This window comes from Octodon degus, unplaced genomic scaffold (assembly GCF_000260255.1).
Source record: "Octodon degus isolate 3935 unplaced genomic scaffold, OctDeg1.0 scaffold00014, whole genome shotgun sequence".
NCBI classification, from domain to species: Eukaryota; Metazoa; Chordata; class Mammalia; order Rodentia; family Octodontidae; genus Octodon; species Octodon degus.
In genome coordinates, this window is record NW_004524590.1 from 10,513,029 (window position 1) to 10,528,749 (window position 15,721).

At 36.8% G+C, this 15,721-nt stretch overlaps 1 protein-coding gene across 3 annotated transcripts in view; it reads right to left on the bottom strand.

The window, feature by feature from the left end:
• The window catches only part of Epb41l5 (erythrocyte membrane protein band 4.1 like 5), a 184,079-nt gene that overhangs the window by 121,859 nt on the left and 46,499 nt on the right, over window positions 1-15,721 (bottom strand). For all 3 annotated transcript variants that reach the window (XM_023709699.1, XM_004626349.2, XM_004626350.2), the window contains exons 3-7: window positions 13,412-13,516; window positions 4,304-4,346; window positions 3,306-3,384; window positions 1,460-1,504; window positions 1,233-1,285 (exon numbers count right to left, since the gene is read on the bottom strand). In XM_023709699.1, the coding sequence (XP_023565467.1) occupies window positions 1,233-1,285; window positions 1,460-1,504; window positions 3,306-3,384; window positions 4,304-4,346; window positions 13,412-13,516 (325 nt within the window). The remainder of the gene's footprint in view (window positions 1-1,232; window positions 1,286-1,459; window positions 1,505-3,305; window positions 3,385-4,303; window positions 4,347-13,411; window positions 13,517-15,721) is intronic.

The window sequence follows — 15,721 nt, forward strand, 5'->3', positions numbered from 1 at the left end:
GCTGGCTGGCATGTGGTGCTGGGGGATTGAACCGCGGTCCCTGTGCTTTGCTAAGCTTGTTCTAAGTAGGTGCTTTAGACCACTGAGCCATCTCACCAGCTCCAGAAAATTAAAGTCTTGATCTTTATTAAGCATTTCCTTTTCTAGTACAGTAAATGTGAATTCTTTTAAGACCAAGTGGCAAGCTGCAACCCAAAACACACTAACTTATTGCCAAGCGTCAACACTGTAAGCCTCAATACTGTGGTTTTAGTTTAGAAAAAAACCCATCTTAGACATTGACATCTTTTGTTTCTAAAGAAAAATACGATTTGCCAGGTGTGGTGGCACACACCTGTAATCCCAGCACTTGAGAGGCTCAGGAAGGAGGATTGCTGAAAGTTTGAGGCCAGCCTGGGTATAAATCAAGTTCAAAGTCAGCCTGAACTGTGTAGGGAAACCCTGTCTCAAAAAGACAAAAACAAAACAATTCAACATGCATGACACATGTTTGCCACTACTATTTCAGTAAAGATGCAGATACTCCTGGGAAAACCTTACTTTCATTTTGTGAACAAGGACAAAAATTACAGTTTTCTGTATAATGTCTATTTTCAGAAGAAAATTCTTAAATGTAATAGTATTTAATCAATGTCACAGGGTACAAAAAAAGTAAGCTTTTCTTAAGTCACCACACACATTCATAGACACTCTTTTCTTATTTTTAGTGGCATTGGGGATTGAGCTCAGGACCTTAGGCTTGCCAGGCAGGTGCTTATGTTGCTGAGCTATCTCTCCGGCCACAGGTAAGTTTTCCATTAATCTCATTTAGTACAGTAAGCTTTAAAATGATAATCAGGAACTTTTAAATATATAGTATATACATAATTCATGGATTCATTTGAATAAGAATAAAGAAATAATATCATATGGCTTCAGCAGTAAGTTACTCATATACCACTGCGTTTTCTAAAGGAAAATATTAGCTGAGGGCCAATCATAACATGTACTGAATTATCCAGTAAGTTCCAAGCTTTGCTTGAAAACATTGGAGATGAAAAGGAGGCAAAGGTAAGAAAGGGAATAAAAAGAATACAAAGTTCTAAGATACGTAAGGGTTGGACACTGACATATATACAAAACAAGTGTTTCTTTTCTTGCAAATGATTTGACTCTTCAAATTCTTTAAAACATACATACATACATACAAAAAACAATTATGCTTTAGGTTTAACAGCACAAGAACTGCTTACCTTGTAGATTATAAGCTGCCAACTGCACTGCTGTATCAAAGGGACATTCTAATCTAAGACCAAAACACAAAATTATTAAGTCAATTTCATAACCTTCATTTTAAGATACATAAAATAATACATACTTTGTTGGCCATTTCACTTTTATAATTATGAGCTTATTTTCACAATCATGTTTCAACCACTCTAGAAAATATGCAATTATTTGTTCAACAACTAACACTTACTTTCCACTGAGAATATCTTGTTTTAACTGAAGAACAAATAAATACCTAGGAAAAATAAAAGGAACACATGAATAATCCACTATGAAAAAAAATCTTAGTCTTATAATTTGAGGACTTTTTTTTTTTAACTATGTAATTTTATCCACAATAAAGTACACAAAGGAAAATATATGGAAAAGGAGACAATAAGCCTCTGGAGGATGAAAGTATGACCACAAGATAACAGCAAAGACGAGCTGGACACACTGTGCATTACAGCATACTTAAAAGAAAGTGCTTAAAGCATATTATTGAGAACAGGCTTTGTAATCTAACTTTACTCAGATGAAAACATCCTATTTATATGCTAGGAGACACTGCATGGATAGATTCTTGGACAAGAGCTATAAGCTCACTGTCAAAAGTGTCCAAGAGGGAACCTTATAAGGGAATTTTCTGACTCAACTTTCCCATTTAATGAAGACTATGTGTGCATGGAGCCATGCACATGTAATACAGAGTCAATGAATAAACATCACTTATTATTCCACTATGAAAATATTTAATAATCGACTTTGAAAAATATCATTTATTCATTGACACTGACAGAATAAAATAAAGTGTATACAACCTGAAGTTATGCCACAGCACTGAAACTGGCTGGGCGTGGTAGCACATGCTGTAATCCCAGCCATCAGGAGGCAGAGGCAGGAGGGCTGTTGCCAGTTTGAGATCAGCCTGGGTTACAGAGTGAGCTTTAAAGCCAGCCTGAACTGCATAGTGAGACAAAGCCCCCACCCCCAAACCAAAACAAAACCTACTGAAACCAAAGAAGGACGTAACATTTTCATTCACTGGGGGCATTTTAATGAGTCGAGTCAGGAATTAACTTGAATGAACACTCAGAGGCCAAAGAGATTACTGCATATCCATAAACATGATACTGCATGAAAAACAATAATCCTCCTCAAAAATCTATGGGCTGGGGCTGGGGAGATGGCTGGGGAGATGGGCTGGGGAGAAGGAGGGGACACAATGGAGGCAGGTCAAAGGTGCTATGGTCGCCATGACCCACCGTAACCAGAGCTCGCCCACCACAAGAATATGAAAAGGCAGAGTGACTCAGTTAAGGGGAAGCACAGAGACGACAGGCTTTCTGCTGCCTGCAAGCTGAGGGACTAGATTATGCAGCGGAAGCAGAAAGGGGAGAGGGGGAAGGAGAAACCCAAGCAGCTTCATGGCTTCTTGTCCAACCCTCTCGCCCTTCGCCTGTGTGCCTGGAGCCAGTCCCACCATGCTTGCGTTTCCTCACGTAGTGCTCACAGGTCCCAGCACTGAGGGCATTCCCTTTGCCCTGAGTCTGCAGCTGGCCCCCATTATGCTTCCTTCCCCCCAGGTAGCCTCTCCCTCCCTGGGCCACTCCTGGGGGTGAGGAGGTTACTTTACCTCAGTGCTTTTTATTCCTGTGGGGCAAACCCCAAAGTATTAAAAGCAGTTTTATAATTAAAACAAACAAACAAAAAAACCCCATAAAACAAACAAACTACAAAAGAAAGGGGCCGGGGAGACAGCTCAGTGGAATAAGTGCTTCCCTGGCTAGTGCAAGGGCCTGAGTTCAATCCCTGGTTCCGCAAAAAAAAAAAGAAAAAAAAAAAAGGATGGAGATGGAGCTCAGTGTAAACGCCCTGGGGTCAAACTCTAGAGCAAAAAATACAACATAATCACTATTCCCGAACAAAATTCACAGAGGTCTCACTATCAGGGGCAAGGAACTTATTTCACTATTGTCTACAAAACAAAAACAATCCTAAAATTAATTCCCAGCAAGACCAAAATAACCCTATACAACTCTAGATAGCAGTCTTACCGGGTTAGCTCTTCCCGAAGATTGTTTGGCTCTGAAGAATAAAATTTAACTCGAAGATGTAGGCAATAAGGTGAACCAACTGTCATGAAAAATAAAAGTTTAGTTTCTACTTAACTAATAATACTTTTCAGACAGTAAATCTGTTAAAAATCTGTAGAAGTGGGATAGAAGATAACAGGTTACTATGGCATTACTTCAGGTTAGATCACAACTTAAATGTTACATAAAATATCAGTAGATTTAAGAACACATACCAACCATTATACGGCATCACCATAAATGTCTGTCGCCTCAAGGACAGACAGCTCTAACAGTTCAGGGTAGAATGCATCAAATGCAAGTCTCGACTGTACAACTTACCATCCCTGAAAACCAGCTGAGCTGCATTTTCTTAGGCGCACCCAGGAAGGCTTGGATTATAGGTGGTCAAGAGCAATCCCTGCACGCACTCTCACACTCACCTCAGCTAACTGACTAGTCCCTCTGCTCTCAGCAGTCCTGTCCCAGCTCACTGTAAAGATACAGCTGAGGCGCCCTGACATTTGACACTACAGGGCAAAGTGAATTAGGGGCTGGACAGTAGTGTTCTTTTCTGATGGCTGTTAACAATAATACTAACAGTTGGTGCTGTTAAGTACTGTTATAGCTTTAAAGTCTGAAAATTATTTTCTAGAGCTAGATAAATGCCAAATAAAAGCCAAAGAAAAAAATTCCAACACAAATAATTACTAAATAAAAAGCCATTTTGGGAAAAGTGCATTCATCTGCAAGTTGTAAGGCTTTTTCCTATAAACTTTAAATTATAAGGCACTTGAATCTATGTTAGTATCAAATTTATATAACATGAACCAGCACATTAGAATGAAATGATTTTTAGAAAGCAGAGATGCTAAAATAATTCATCTAAAAATGAGTTTTAAAATGTCCTTATTCTCAAGAGCCAGTTTCTAATTCATTTGATTTCCATTTTCTCTACAAATAACTTTGATAACACTTACTTTTTACTTGCTTTTTGATGCTTTTTGTGCCATCCAACCAATGCTGAAAACAGACACAAAAAAGTTCAACAGGTAAGTAGATAAAACAACTTTAAAATTTTAATTGCTGAAAGGTTTTTTCATCATGCTTTTGTTGATAACCACAATGAAGTATTTCACAAGGGAAAAGTCAAAGGGAGTGAGTGAATGTCTATGAGAGGGAAGGTGGAGATCACTCCAACACTCATGTGACAACATACATAAAAGAACACTAAAATCTGTTATGTGACTTCTTAGAAACATTTTTCCTGTCCCTCTAGTACCAGGTGAATAGTCTAAATTTTGCCCTTCATTTTTCTCACTGCTCTCAAATGAAGGATTCTCAAAACTGTTAAAATTTAGAAAGTGCTAGAGATGTGGCTCAGTGGTAGAATGACTAACATGCCTGAGGACCAGGTTTTCACTGCCAGTGCTGTATATATATGCAAGCAAAATGTAAGAAATAAATAGGAAGTTTTTCTCCTATTCCAGTACCTGATTTCATTCTTGTATCAGAAATGTGAAATTTATGGACAGATTACAACCGTGAGAATTGGGTGAAGTAATGTAACAATATCACCTATATTTGAAGAAGCAGATACTATTCAGAATTAGTACTCTCTGAAAGAACAGAGTAAAGTTAGATTTTTCCTCATAACTAAGGCCTTCTTTATTAAATGAGGCACTCTTATTCCTTTGCTGATTACTACATAATCAACAGATTTCTGGTTTCCATAATGACAACCTTTTGATTTATACAACTTCATTATGAAATGCCCATGACAAAAACAGACCTAAAAACCAATTCCAAATAACTTTCACTTACATTCCCAGACCACTTTTCATTATTAATCCTTTTACACCACCAAGTCCTAACAGTGCCAGCACTCATCCAACAGAGATATACATGACTGAATTATCTTCAGAATGTTTTCAATTCCAAGGACTCTAGGGAAAGGAGTGCACTCGTGCTAACGAGTTCACAGAGCAAAGGAATCCAGTTTCAGAAATCCAGACAGGCAAACAGTAAACAAGGCTACATTGTTAATACGGTTTTAACAGTTTGCTTTCCTGCCAATTATTTGCCTAGCCTCTCCTCTCCATTCTCTCCCAGCATCCAAAATGAAACTCTCAGAACTACCAGCATGCCAGGAGAGTCACTTTCCACCGCGAAATAAGATGCTCAGTAAACATTTCAAAGAGCAATTAAATACCATGCAACATTTTCTCTGGATTCCAAATTGTGCATACTAATATTTAGCCATCTTTATCTTCTCAAAGATTCAGCTGGACATCCACGTGTAAGCATACCTCAACCTAGCAAATACTTGAACAGTCTCCATGTTAACAGGACACATAAGGCATACCAGCAGGTAGATCACAATTCAGTCTGTGAGTACAGAAGAACAGCAAATAGCTAATCCATCCCTTTCCTAAAAAGCCAAAACTTCCTAACTTATTCCCTGCCCCCAAAGTCTACTACAGCCTAACGACAATCACATACAGGGAGTGAGATAAAGCTAGCTTTCATGGTCTAGAATCTTCTCTCCCCAAAGGCCATGGACCTCAGAGTTGCCCTAGCTTCAGGTTTCATCTCTTACGATACAATAAAAAAAATAAGCCTCTGGGTGATCACATGAATTCTGTTTCATATAATCATGATTAAGGAGACTAATATACTATAATCAGTATACATAAACACTACTCCTCCAGGACTCAATCTGGTTAGACAAAAGATAATGCCTCAAAAACAACTATATGTACAGATTTAACTAGAAGGAATTACAGAAAGTTAAGATAATTTATATAGTTAATAACAATGAGCTGATTAAAATATTTAAATATGAGAGAATACAGCAACTAAAAATAAAAACTTATACTTAAGGGTGTGAAACACTTACAATGTACTGTTTTTTAAAAGGCAAGCTATAAAGTATAATTTTGTCAAAAGGCACAAGTTTGCATAACGCATTTTCTTTCATACACAGATAATTCATAACAAAACAGTAACAAAAATGGTATCTTTAGGTGATTGAGAATGCTGGTGATATTTTTTTTTCCTTGCGCCTTCCTGTATTTTCTACTTCAGTGGAATAAGCGCTTCCCTGGCAAGCGCAAGGGCCTGAGTTCAATCCCCGGTTCTGCTAAAAAAAGGGAGAAGACTCCTGTATTTTCTACTTAATCTACAATGAACATTTATTACTTAACACAAATAACTGCTCCTTTATTTTAATCTTTTATATAGGTAATAAGTTTATATGGCATAATATTATAGTAATAGTAAAAAGCATATAGTCAACCACCTCCCCTAAAATCAATATACCACATGTACTTCCCACAAGATACTACAGATGTCTTGCTAACTTGATAACTGCAAATGGAATAAAAAATTTAACATATGGGTGGTGAGTAAAAAGTAAAGAACATTAATGGTAGATTAAACAGATTAAATTCTGTGGAATATAAAATGGAATAATGAATATAAGACCGCTTATTAAATTTTTTTTGCGGTACCAGCGGTTAAACTCAGGACCCTACACTTGCCAGGCAGGTACTTATTCCACTGAGCTATCTCCCAGCCCTAAAATCTCTTTAATTATTTAACTGGTTAACACTATTTAGCACTAGTCTCATGAATTCATTAATATTACAATATAATTCACACCATACTGTCCCAAGAAGTACACTAAACAGAAAATCATTCCAGTGAGAAAAAGGCCCAGAAGTTGTCCTTCAGGCAAACAGTTTAGTCTCTTTTCTAACTATATGTAGCAGCTTCTAGTATCTGTACTCTAAAGACACTCAAAACTCAGATAAAGCAACAAACACATTTTAAAGTGAGATTCAGGAGCTGGGGAATTCTGGGTGGTATTCTTCTGGGGAAGGTCTGAGTTCATGTTTGCATATTCTCAAGTCTGTTTTCTTTCATCTCCTCCACATTCCAAGACCTGAGACTGGAAAATGCAGAGACAGGCACTGATAGTATTTTCCTAAAATCAGTGCCTTTAAGAGGTTGAGTTTAAATCACATGAGAAGATGAAGGACAGTGCATATACTGCACACACTATAGTGCTTAATATAAAACTAGTTAGGTTTGCACCATACTTCTAAAAGGAAACGAACTCCTAATTGCCCATTTTTAAAATTTAGTTGATATCAAAGTCTGAGAAAAGCCATACTTATTCCATTGTACTGAAGTGGGTTTGGAACAGCAATTATTTGTCTCTCTAAAATATGAATAGTACATAACCATAAATACAACTGACATAACTACATGAAACAAACAAAAAATCACCCAGGAAGTGTCCAAAACATCAACACACACCCTCATACCAGGTCCTCCAGTCAAATAGTCTGTAAACAGTTTTTCAATGATTCCTTCTTTTTTAAATACCTACATGGTTTACAAAAGAAATGCACCACTGACTCCTGCTCAAAGGGCAGAGTTTACAGCAGAGAAATGTTAACTATCTTTCAAAACAATTACTTCAGCAAAAAAATATTTCCTCTGTGAATACAGGCTTATGTCCTGAAATGAATTATTTTAAAATTTGCACAATTTTAGAAAATAGTATAAATCTTTGTTAAAATTCAGAGGACCAATACACTTTTTATCATGGTAATCTAATTTTAAATACTTCATTTTGGTCTAGATTACATTATAAATTCTTCCCAAGGCATTACTTTCTTGGAGTTAAAAGTATACTACTTGATATTTCAAAAGACAACACAGTCTGCCTCTTCCTGTAAGTTATCAATGTGTTTCTCTTAGGATGTAAACAGTCACACTTTAAAGTGGGCACAGTAGTGGCACAGATACGACGTTAGGACTCTGGGACACCGAGGCCAAAAGGATCCCAAATTAAAGCCCATTCCGTGGAATTTAGCAACTTAGTAAGACCTGTCTTAAAATCAAAAAGTAAAAAAGGACAGGGGATGCACCTCAGTGGGGTAAGCGGTGGGGATAGATCACGCTCCCAACGAAGACCAGGGATTGCTGATGCATGCCCTTTCTGGGGGGAAACATATGATCTACTCTACAGGTAGACTTTAAAAGGAGTTTACTACCAAAACTGCATGGTATTTCTCTAGGTTTTGGTAACCATTTTTATGTTTTCTATTTTATTATCTTCATGTACTATAAACTTTGTACAATATGATCTTGCTTTTTTTTTTTTTGCGGAACCGGGGATTGAAGTCAGGCCCTCTACTGAGCCATCTCCCTGGCCCCCATGGTCTCGCTTTTTGAACTGACAACTTCAAAACATGTTTTACTCTAAAAGAGCTAAGCACATTTCTAGAATTTGGTAAAAGTTTGCTATAACCTTAACTTATATGGTCCTGATTTATTTCCCACACTGTGGGAAAATAATATTTATTCACTCCTCCCCCCCTGAAATGAATGAACCCAGGGCCTTCATACTGAGCTGCATCCCCACCGCAAAACCAACCCCCTTTTTCCTTCAGAGATATTTTAAATTGCTAAAATGTCCAGGGTTGGCTTAGCTTGACTCAACCTTGTGCTCGTTCTTCCTCAGCCTCACAGAGTACTAGCACTATAAGCATGTACCATCACATTATCTGGCTTTCATTACTACTCTTGAGCAGAATCCTCTTGTGGCCTTCAGCCAGTATTTTTGTGCTGAGCTAGATGTGGTGGTGCATGCCTGTAACCCCAGCACTCAAAGCTGAGACAGGAAGATCACTGTGAGTTCGAGGCCAGCCTGGGTTACAAAGTTTGTTTAAGGCCAGCTTTAATTGCACAGTGAGACCTTCTCAAAAAAGAGCTGCTACCCGAGACCCATTCTTGTTTGGTTTTAGTGTCAGTCAACAATCAGCAATATACTACTTGCAAAGCTATCACAAAGCACAAAGGCCAGGAGGTAACATTATGCTCATGGAACAAAATACTAATGTGGCTCCTTAGGCAGGAAAACTAAGTTTTTCTCACTAACTTAGTAAGTTTCAGCACAGTCTGAGCTAAATAAGCAAGACCCTATCTCAAAAAAAGAAGCAAAATACCTAAATTTAAATCTAATCTCTAGATGTCAATTAACTACCACCCAAAACAACAACAAAAACATTCTTTACAAGAGTGTCTTCTGAGAGCTGTGTTAGGAAAGTATAGCTTCTTCCTGAAATTAATTATACAACAACATAAACATTGGGGCTGGTGAGATGGCTCAGTGGTCTAAAGCACCTACTTAGAACAAGCTTAGCAACGCACATGGACCACGGTTCAATCCCCCAGCACCACATGCCAGCCAGCCCGCCCCCTGGTGGGCTGAGCTGGCCACACACACACACACACACATAAATAAATAAAATAAATAAATAATTAAAAAACCCAACATAAACATAGTAAGTTATCTATATTCAGTGGCTGGGGAGATGGCTCATTGGAATAAGCGCTTCCCTGGCAAGCGCAAGGGCCTGGGTTCTATTTAATTGTAGAAGTTATTCATAACATAGCACTTTATAACAATAAACAACACTGTAGATAAAGCAAATATACTATTACTCTCATATAGTGATAATATATTTTAATTTTGGCAACACAATGAAAAAGCTTAAATCTCTTAGTGCCGACAACTTCATTTCACAGAAAAAATATGTATTTATTTGGTACAGAGTCTCACTACACAGCTCAGACTCCTAGTGATCCTGTTTCAGCCTCCCCAGCACTGAAATTACAGGCGTGCACCACCATGCCCAGTCTTGGCTCAGCGCACCAGGGGGTGGGGCTGGCAAAGCATGTGGTGCCTGAACCCGGTCCCTGCGCTTGCCTAAGCAGGCGCTTAATCCACTGAGTTATCTCACTAGACCTCCACAGAATATATTCTAGGAAAAAATTAAAAAATCCACAATATTGGATATAGCTCAGTAACACAGTGCCTGCCTGGCAAGTTTGAGATGCTGAGTACCCCTTCCCCAAAAATTCACAAAGATGATAAACTTCAGAATATTACTAGCCAGGGGCCAGAGAGATGGCTCAGTGGAATAAGTGCTTCCCTGGCAAGCGCAGGGGCCTGAGTTCAATCCCCAGTTCCGCCAAAAAAATAAATAAAGAATATTACTAGCCATAACTTGTAAACAATCATTATCAGTTAGCAAAAAGACCAGGGTGTCTAAGCAATTAAGTAGGCAAGTTATTCTTAGACTCAATTCTTTTTTTTTTTTTTTTTATTTGTGTGTGTGTGTGGCCAGCTCAACCCACCAGGGGGTGGGGCTGGCTGGCATGTGGAGCTGGGGCATTGAACCGTGGTCTCTGTGCTTTGCTAAGCTTGTTCTAAATAGGTGCTTTAGACCACTGAGCCATCTCACCAGCCCCTAGACTCAATTCTTTAACATTTTACACTTACCATGTTATTTACTCTGATATCTAATTCTAGCTTATAATCCAACTATGTGCCATCAGTGATAACTTCCCTTCTCATTTCAAACCATTGTGACTTTCATTTTCATAACTAAATTTACTGGCACTTCTATTACAAAATTAAATAGCAGAGGTGATGATGGCAACAATGTCAAAAATCCCAATATAAACAATTTTTTCATCTATTGCATGATTTGATTTTAATTTTTTTCCTTTTTTTTTTTTCATTTATTTTAAAGTAAAACCTAAATAACAATCTCCTGCCTCAGCCTTTTGAATAACTGGTATTACAGGTGTGCTCCATGCAAAAGGTCAAAGATTTAGATAGCTGAAAATCACATGATACAATAAATATATTAAGAATACAGTCTGGGCCAAAGGGAGGATTGCAGGGAGTTCAAGGCCAGCTCGACTATAGTGTGAGAACTTGTCTCAAAAACAAAAACCAAAAAACTAGAAATAGTCATTGGATAATGTTTAAAATCTGCCACTGCTTTAAATGTTTCATGGGCTGTTATATGACAGCTTATGATTTAAAATCTTATGGTTTTCTCATTTCTACCTTTTAACTTCTAGTGTTTTTGTATCTGTGTACTTACATATGCATAAGTTTATTAAAAATATTGAGTAACAAAAAAATAAAAAATACAGTTTGTAGGCTTGGCTGAGCACAGTGGTACACACTGATAATCCCTGGAAAGGCTGAAGCAGGAGGATCCCAAGATGAAGGCCAACCTGGGCAACTTAGTAAGACCCTATCTAAAAATAAATAATATGAAATGGACTGGGGATGGTAGCTCAATGTGAAGGTCCTGAGTTTAATACCCAGTACAGGGAAGGAAAAAACAAAAACATAGCCTTCTAGAACTTAGCATATCATCTGGAATTTTCTATTACTGTCCCATAAGTAACCTCTAAAGTTTACTCAATGCTTTGAGCTGTAGGGGACTCAGCTCAACAATTTCGGACATTGCCAGTGAAGTGGAAGACCCAATACTATTATGGACTATTGGACTCTTTTAGAATATTTTGCTGAGTTTACACACCTATAATATTCAAATAATGGAACTAAACAAAAAAAAGGGATACAGATGAATGTCCATTTTGTATCTGTATATTCAAAATGGTTAGGATAGATATATAGTTACATTCTCTTAATGGATAGAGGGATTTGTTCTAATAGTGTTTGTAAATAGGTTCTCATGTCCGCATCTTGTACAGCAATTATGCACTAGGAAGAATGTATGCAATGTGTTAATTATTGAAACTGTCCTACCAAAAAAAAAAAAATCAAAGAGGAAAGATCTTGTCTTTCAGTCCTTTAATTAGTCTAGTTTCTTATATACTTGGTCCTTTTTTTCTTTGTAATGTGGAATAAGGTGCTATTTAATTTTGTTCTTCCATAGCTAATATTTTTTATGTATATGCTTTAATGATTTTTTTTTTTCTTTACAATAAGTTTTGGACAATTTCTTTTTTTTTTTTAGTTACAGAGTTTTATTTGGGAAGTGGTTCCAGGACATATTTTCATACATTTTTCAAATTAATTAAGCTTGTTAGTACATAATGATCACATTCATCATAAGGAATTTGCACCTGTACATGTTACATCTTAATTCTTTTTCCCATTCCCCTGCTGTCTTCTTTTTTAATTTATTTTTTTGACATTTAATTTTAAAAATTTATTTGTTACAGTGTCTCAGTATACAGTTCAGAATCATAGCGATCCTCCTGTTTCAGCCTTTCCAACTCTAGGATTACAGAGGTGCACCGCCATGCTCGGTTTTGGGGCCAGCATGGAGTGCTGGCATTCTGGAACTGGCACGGCATGTGGTACGGGCAATCAAACCTGGGTCCTTGCACTTGCTGGGCAGGTGCTTAGACTGCTGAGCTGTCTCTCTGCTCCTCTCCTACTGTCTTTTAAATCCCTCTTCCCTTCCTTTTTTTTTTTCACTATGTTTTTTTAAATTTTTTTTTATTGAAAAATAAATATGAATGAGACAGTTTCACAGCTGATTAATAGGATAGTTTTGATAGTCAATACACTTTACATTGTTATCTTCTTAGTGGTTATCCATAGTACAAGGAGCAGACAGGACATTCTGTCCAAACACTGCTCCTTGTACTCTTCTTTCTTCTCATTGAATTAAGTGAAAGTAGCTGTAAATCCATCCTAACTATTTTGTATATATAAATACAAAATGATCTTTCCTTTGTATCCTTTTTTTTTGTCCTGTCAGAGGTGAATATTCTATTGGCATCTAGATACTATAGGTGTTTGACTTCAACTAAACAATCTAACACTGTCTAGCAGTCTATAATATTAGTTGGTTATCCTCAGAAGTTATTGACTTGAGCCTTTTACAGCCTGACAATTTCATTTTTGTGTATCTTGGTATGATTTTATTTAAATTTCTTGTGCAAAAGGTTCATTTTTCTTGGAAGTGCACTATTCTAAGTTGAACTAAATTCAGAAATTTTAAATCTTTAAATATTTACTGCCTACTCTTTCTACTTTGAGAATTCTAATTATATGAATTTAAGTTTCTTGGTTTTGACACAGTGAATTATTTTGACTGATCTGTAAATTCTTCATTTTTATTTTGGACAATTTTTATTATATTCATTTATGTTTGTAAATAACTTATTTTCAATTTGCAATCTATTAAAAATAAAACAAATGTAAAAAAAAAAATAAAATAAAGTTTACTCACTGCTACTTGTGCAGAATCCATAAATCTCAGACCAAAATAATCACTTTCAATAAGGTCCAGGTGGTACATAATCTGATCAAACAGCTCTTGTCCTTTGGCTTTTTTCTGAAATTGCAAGAAAATATGCAAATTAGTAAGAGGTTTATAGAACCAAGAGGCCTGAAACAAAAGACTGTAGTTAACAAGATCTCCTAAAACAGTACTTGCCACACCAAAAGTACTAGTATGTTGTAGATGATGAGTAAGATAATGTAATTTCCCAACAAACCATTTCAGAAAATGTGTGGTATGTTTTTGTACAGAGTATTACTTCCTATCAATCAACAAATAGTATCTATTTTATCTACTTTGAAGTACAAATATTTGCACTTAATGATGTGTGGGTACAGCAAAACAGTTGTTTTGTCTTCACAGGTTTTTGTTTATTTTGGTAACAGGGTTTTTAACTCAGGGCCTTATAAAATGCTAAGTACAAACTCTACTTCCAGTACTAGCTTCTCCAATTTTTAAGTCTTTCTACTTTCAAGAAGCTCCTAATGTAGCTGAAAAAAGATAAGACAAAGCACAAGAAACTTCTGAAGACTTAAGTACAAATTATGTAGAACTATCCTTGCAAACATTTTGAAAAGAAAAACATCAATGAAAGATTAATGGAAAAAAAAAAAGAAAGATTAATGGAGAAAAATCAGTCTTAAATTTAAGGGAAGACAGAAAAAGTTAGGGAAATAGGGAAATCTATTTTGGCAACACAAAAGACGCCAAAATAGTGTGACTAGTAGCAAAGAAACATACCAGGGGAAAAAGTAGTTCTTGAAGTGTGGTCTGAGGGCCACTGAGTATTCCCAAGACCCTCTAGAAAGGTCCACAAGTTTCTAAAATTCTCCTTACATACTTCAATCAAAAGAACATAGTCCAACAGAGTAGCAAGTAAGAGAATCCAAGTACTTTTCATTAAACCAGTGATGGTGAATCTTTTAGAAACCTAGTGCCACACAGCAACTCCAAAACTACTTACTTATGGCAAAGTGCCAACACTACAATTAAACCTCAATATTGAAGTTTTAGTTTAGAAAAACCTCATACATTAACAATTTTATCTTAAAAACAGAGTAACACACATACCACAGCTTTGCCTCCATTGTATTAAACCAAACATTAAAGAGGTATGCAAAATACAATGCCACTCTAAGTTGTCACTTTAGAAAATATTTTTCATGAAAGCATGTCACTATGTTAACATATAAGGGGCATGTTATTGTTATTTTATGAGTGAATTTTTTTTTTTTTTTTGCAGAACCAGGAATTGAACTCAGGCCCTTGCACTTGCCGGGGAAGCGCTTATTCCACTGAGCCATCTCCCCTGCCCTGTTACTGTTATTTTAAATTAACCAAGAGCTAACTTTATTTTTAAAAAAATTTTTAAATATTTTTATTTTTTAAGAGCTAACTTTAGCAACAGATGTAAATCACAGAGCAAAAGCATTGTTAGTATACTTATTTTCATATGTTCACTATCCATATGTCTCCTACTTGCATAATTCTAAATTGTGATTTTGTTACTTCCTATGAAGAGAATATTTTTGTCCTATTATTAATCTCTGCCTTTTAACTATCCTTAGGTGAGCCCTCCATCCAGTCCCCATCACGTTTTGCATACGTATTTCCCTGCATGGTTTAGACTGAAAAGGATTTCCAAGTCTCACACACTCAGAGGTGGGGCTCTGGAAGGTGACTGGATCGTGGAAGCCTGCCATAAAGGAGTTCAGAGCCACAAGTGCTGCTGGGAGGTGGCTCACTGGGGGGTAACCTGGAGGGTGAATCTCCCGCCCTGGCGACCCCCTTCTCTCTCCTGGCCTCAGTGACATGAGCAGCATTCCTCCTTAGCAGGCCCTTCCATCATACTATTTCTGTCTTGGAGCCTGCAGACACCAAAATAAATCTGTGGGTGCTGGGTACTGTGCCTCAGTGACGAGAAAGTGACCAAGACAGTTCCCCTGCTTCACCATTCTAATAACAAAAAGAAGTGTACTCTTGTCTTCCTGCTGTCCATACAGTTGCAAAATATAATCTCGACCTGAATTTTGTTACTTTATGTCATTTGTTCACATTTAAAGTTTTGTCTATTTCTGATAGTTTCAAGCTTCATTATTCTGGGTACAGATGTGATTTTTTTTTTCTTTATATGGTATCCGATATGGACTTTTTTTTTTTTTTTCCCATAATTTTATTGAGAAACAAATAGCAATGAGACAGTTTCAAACCAAATTGGTAGGACAGTTTCAATAATTAACACATCGCATACATTCTTCC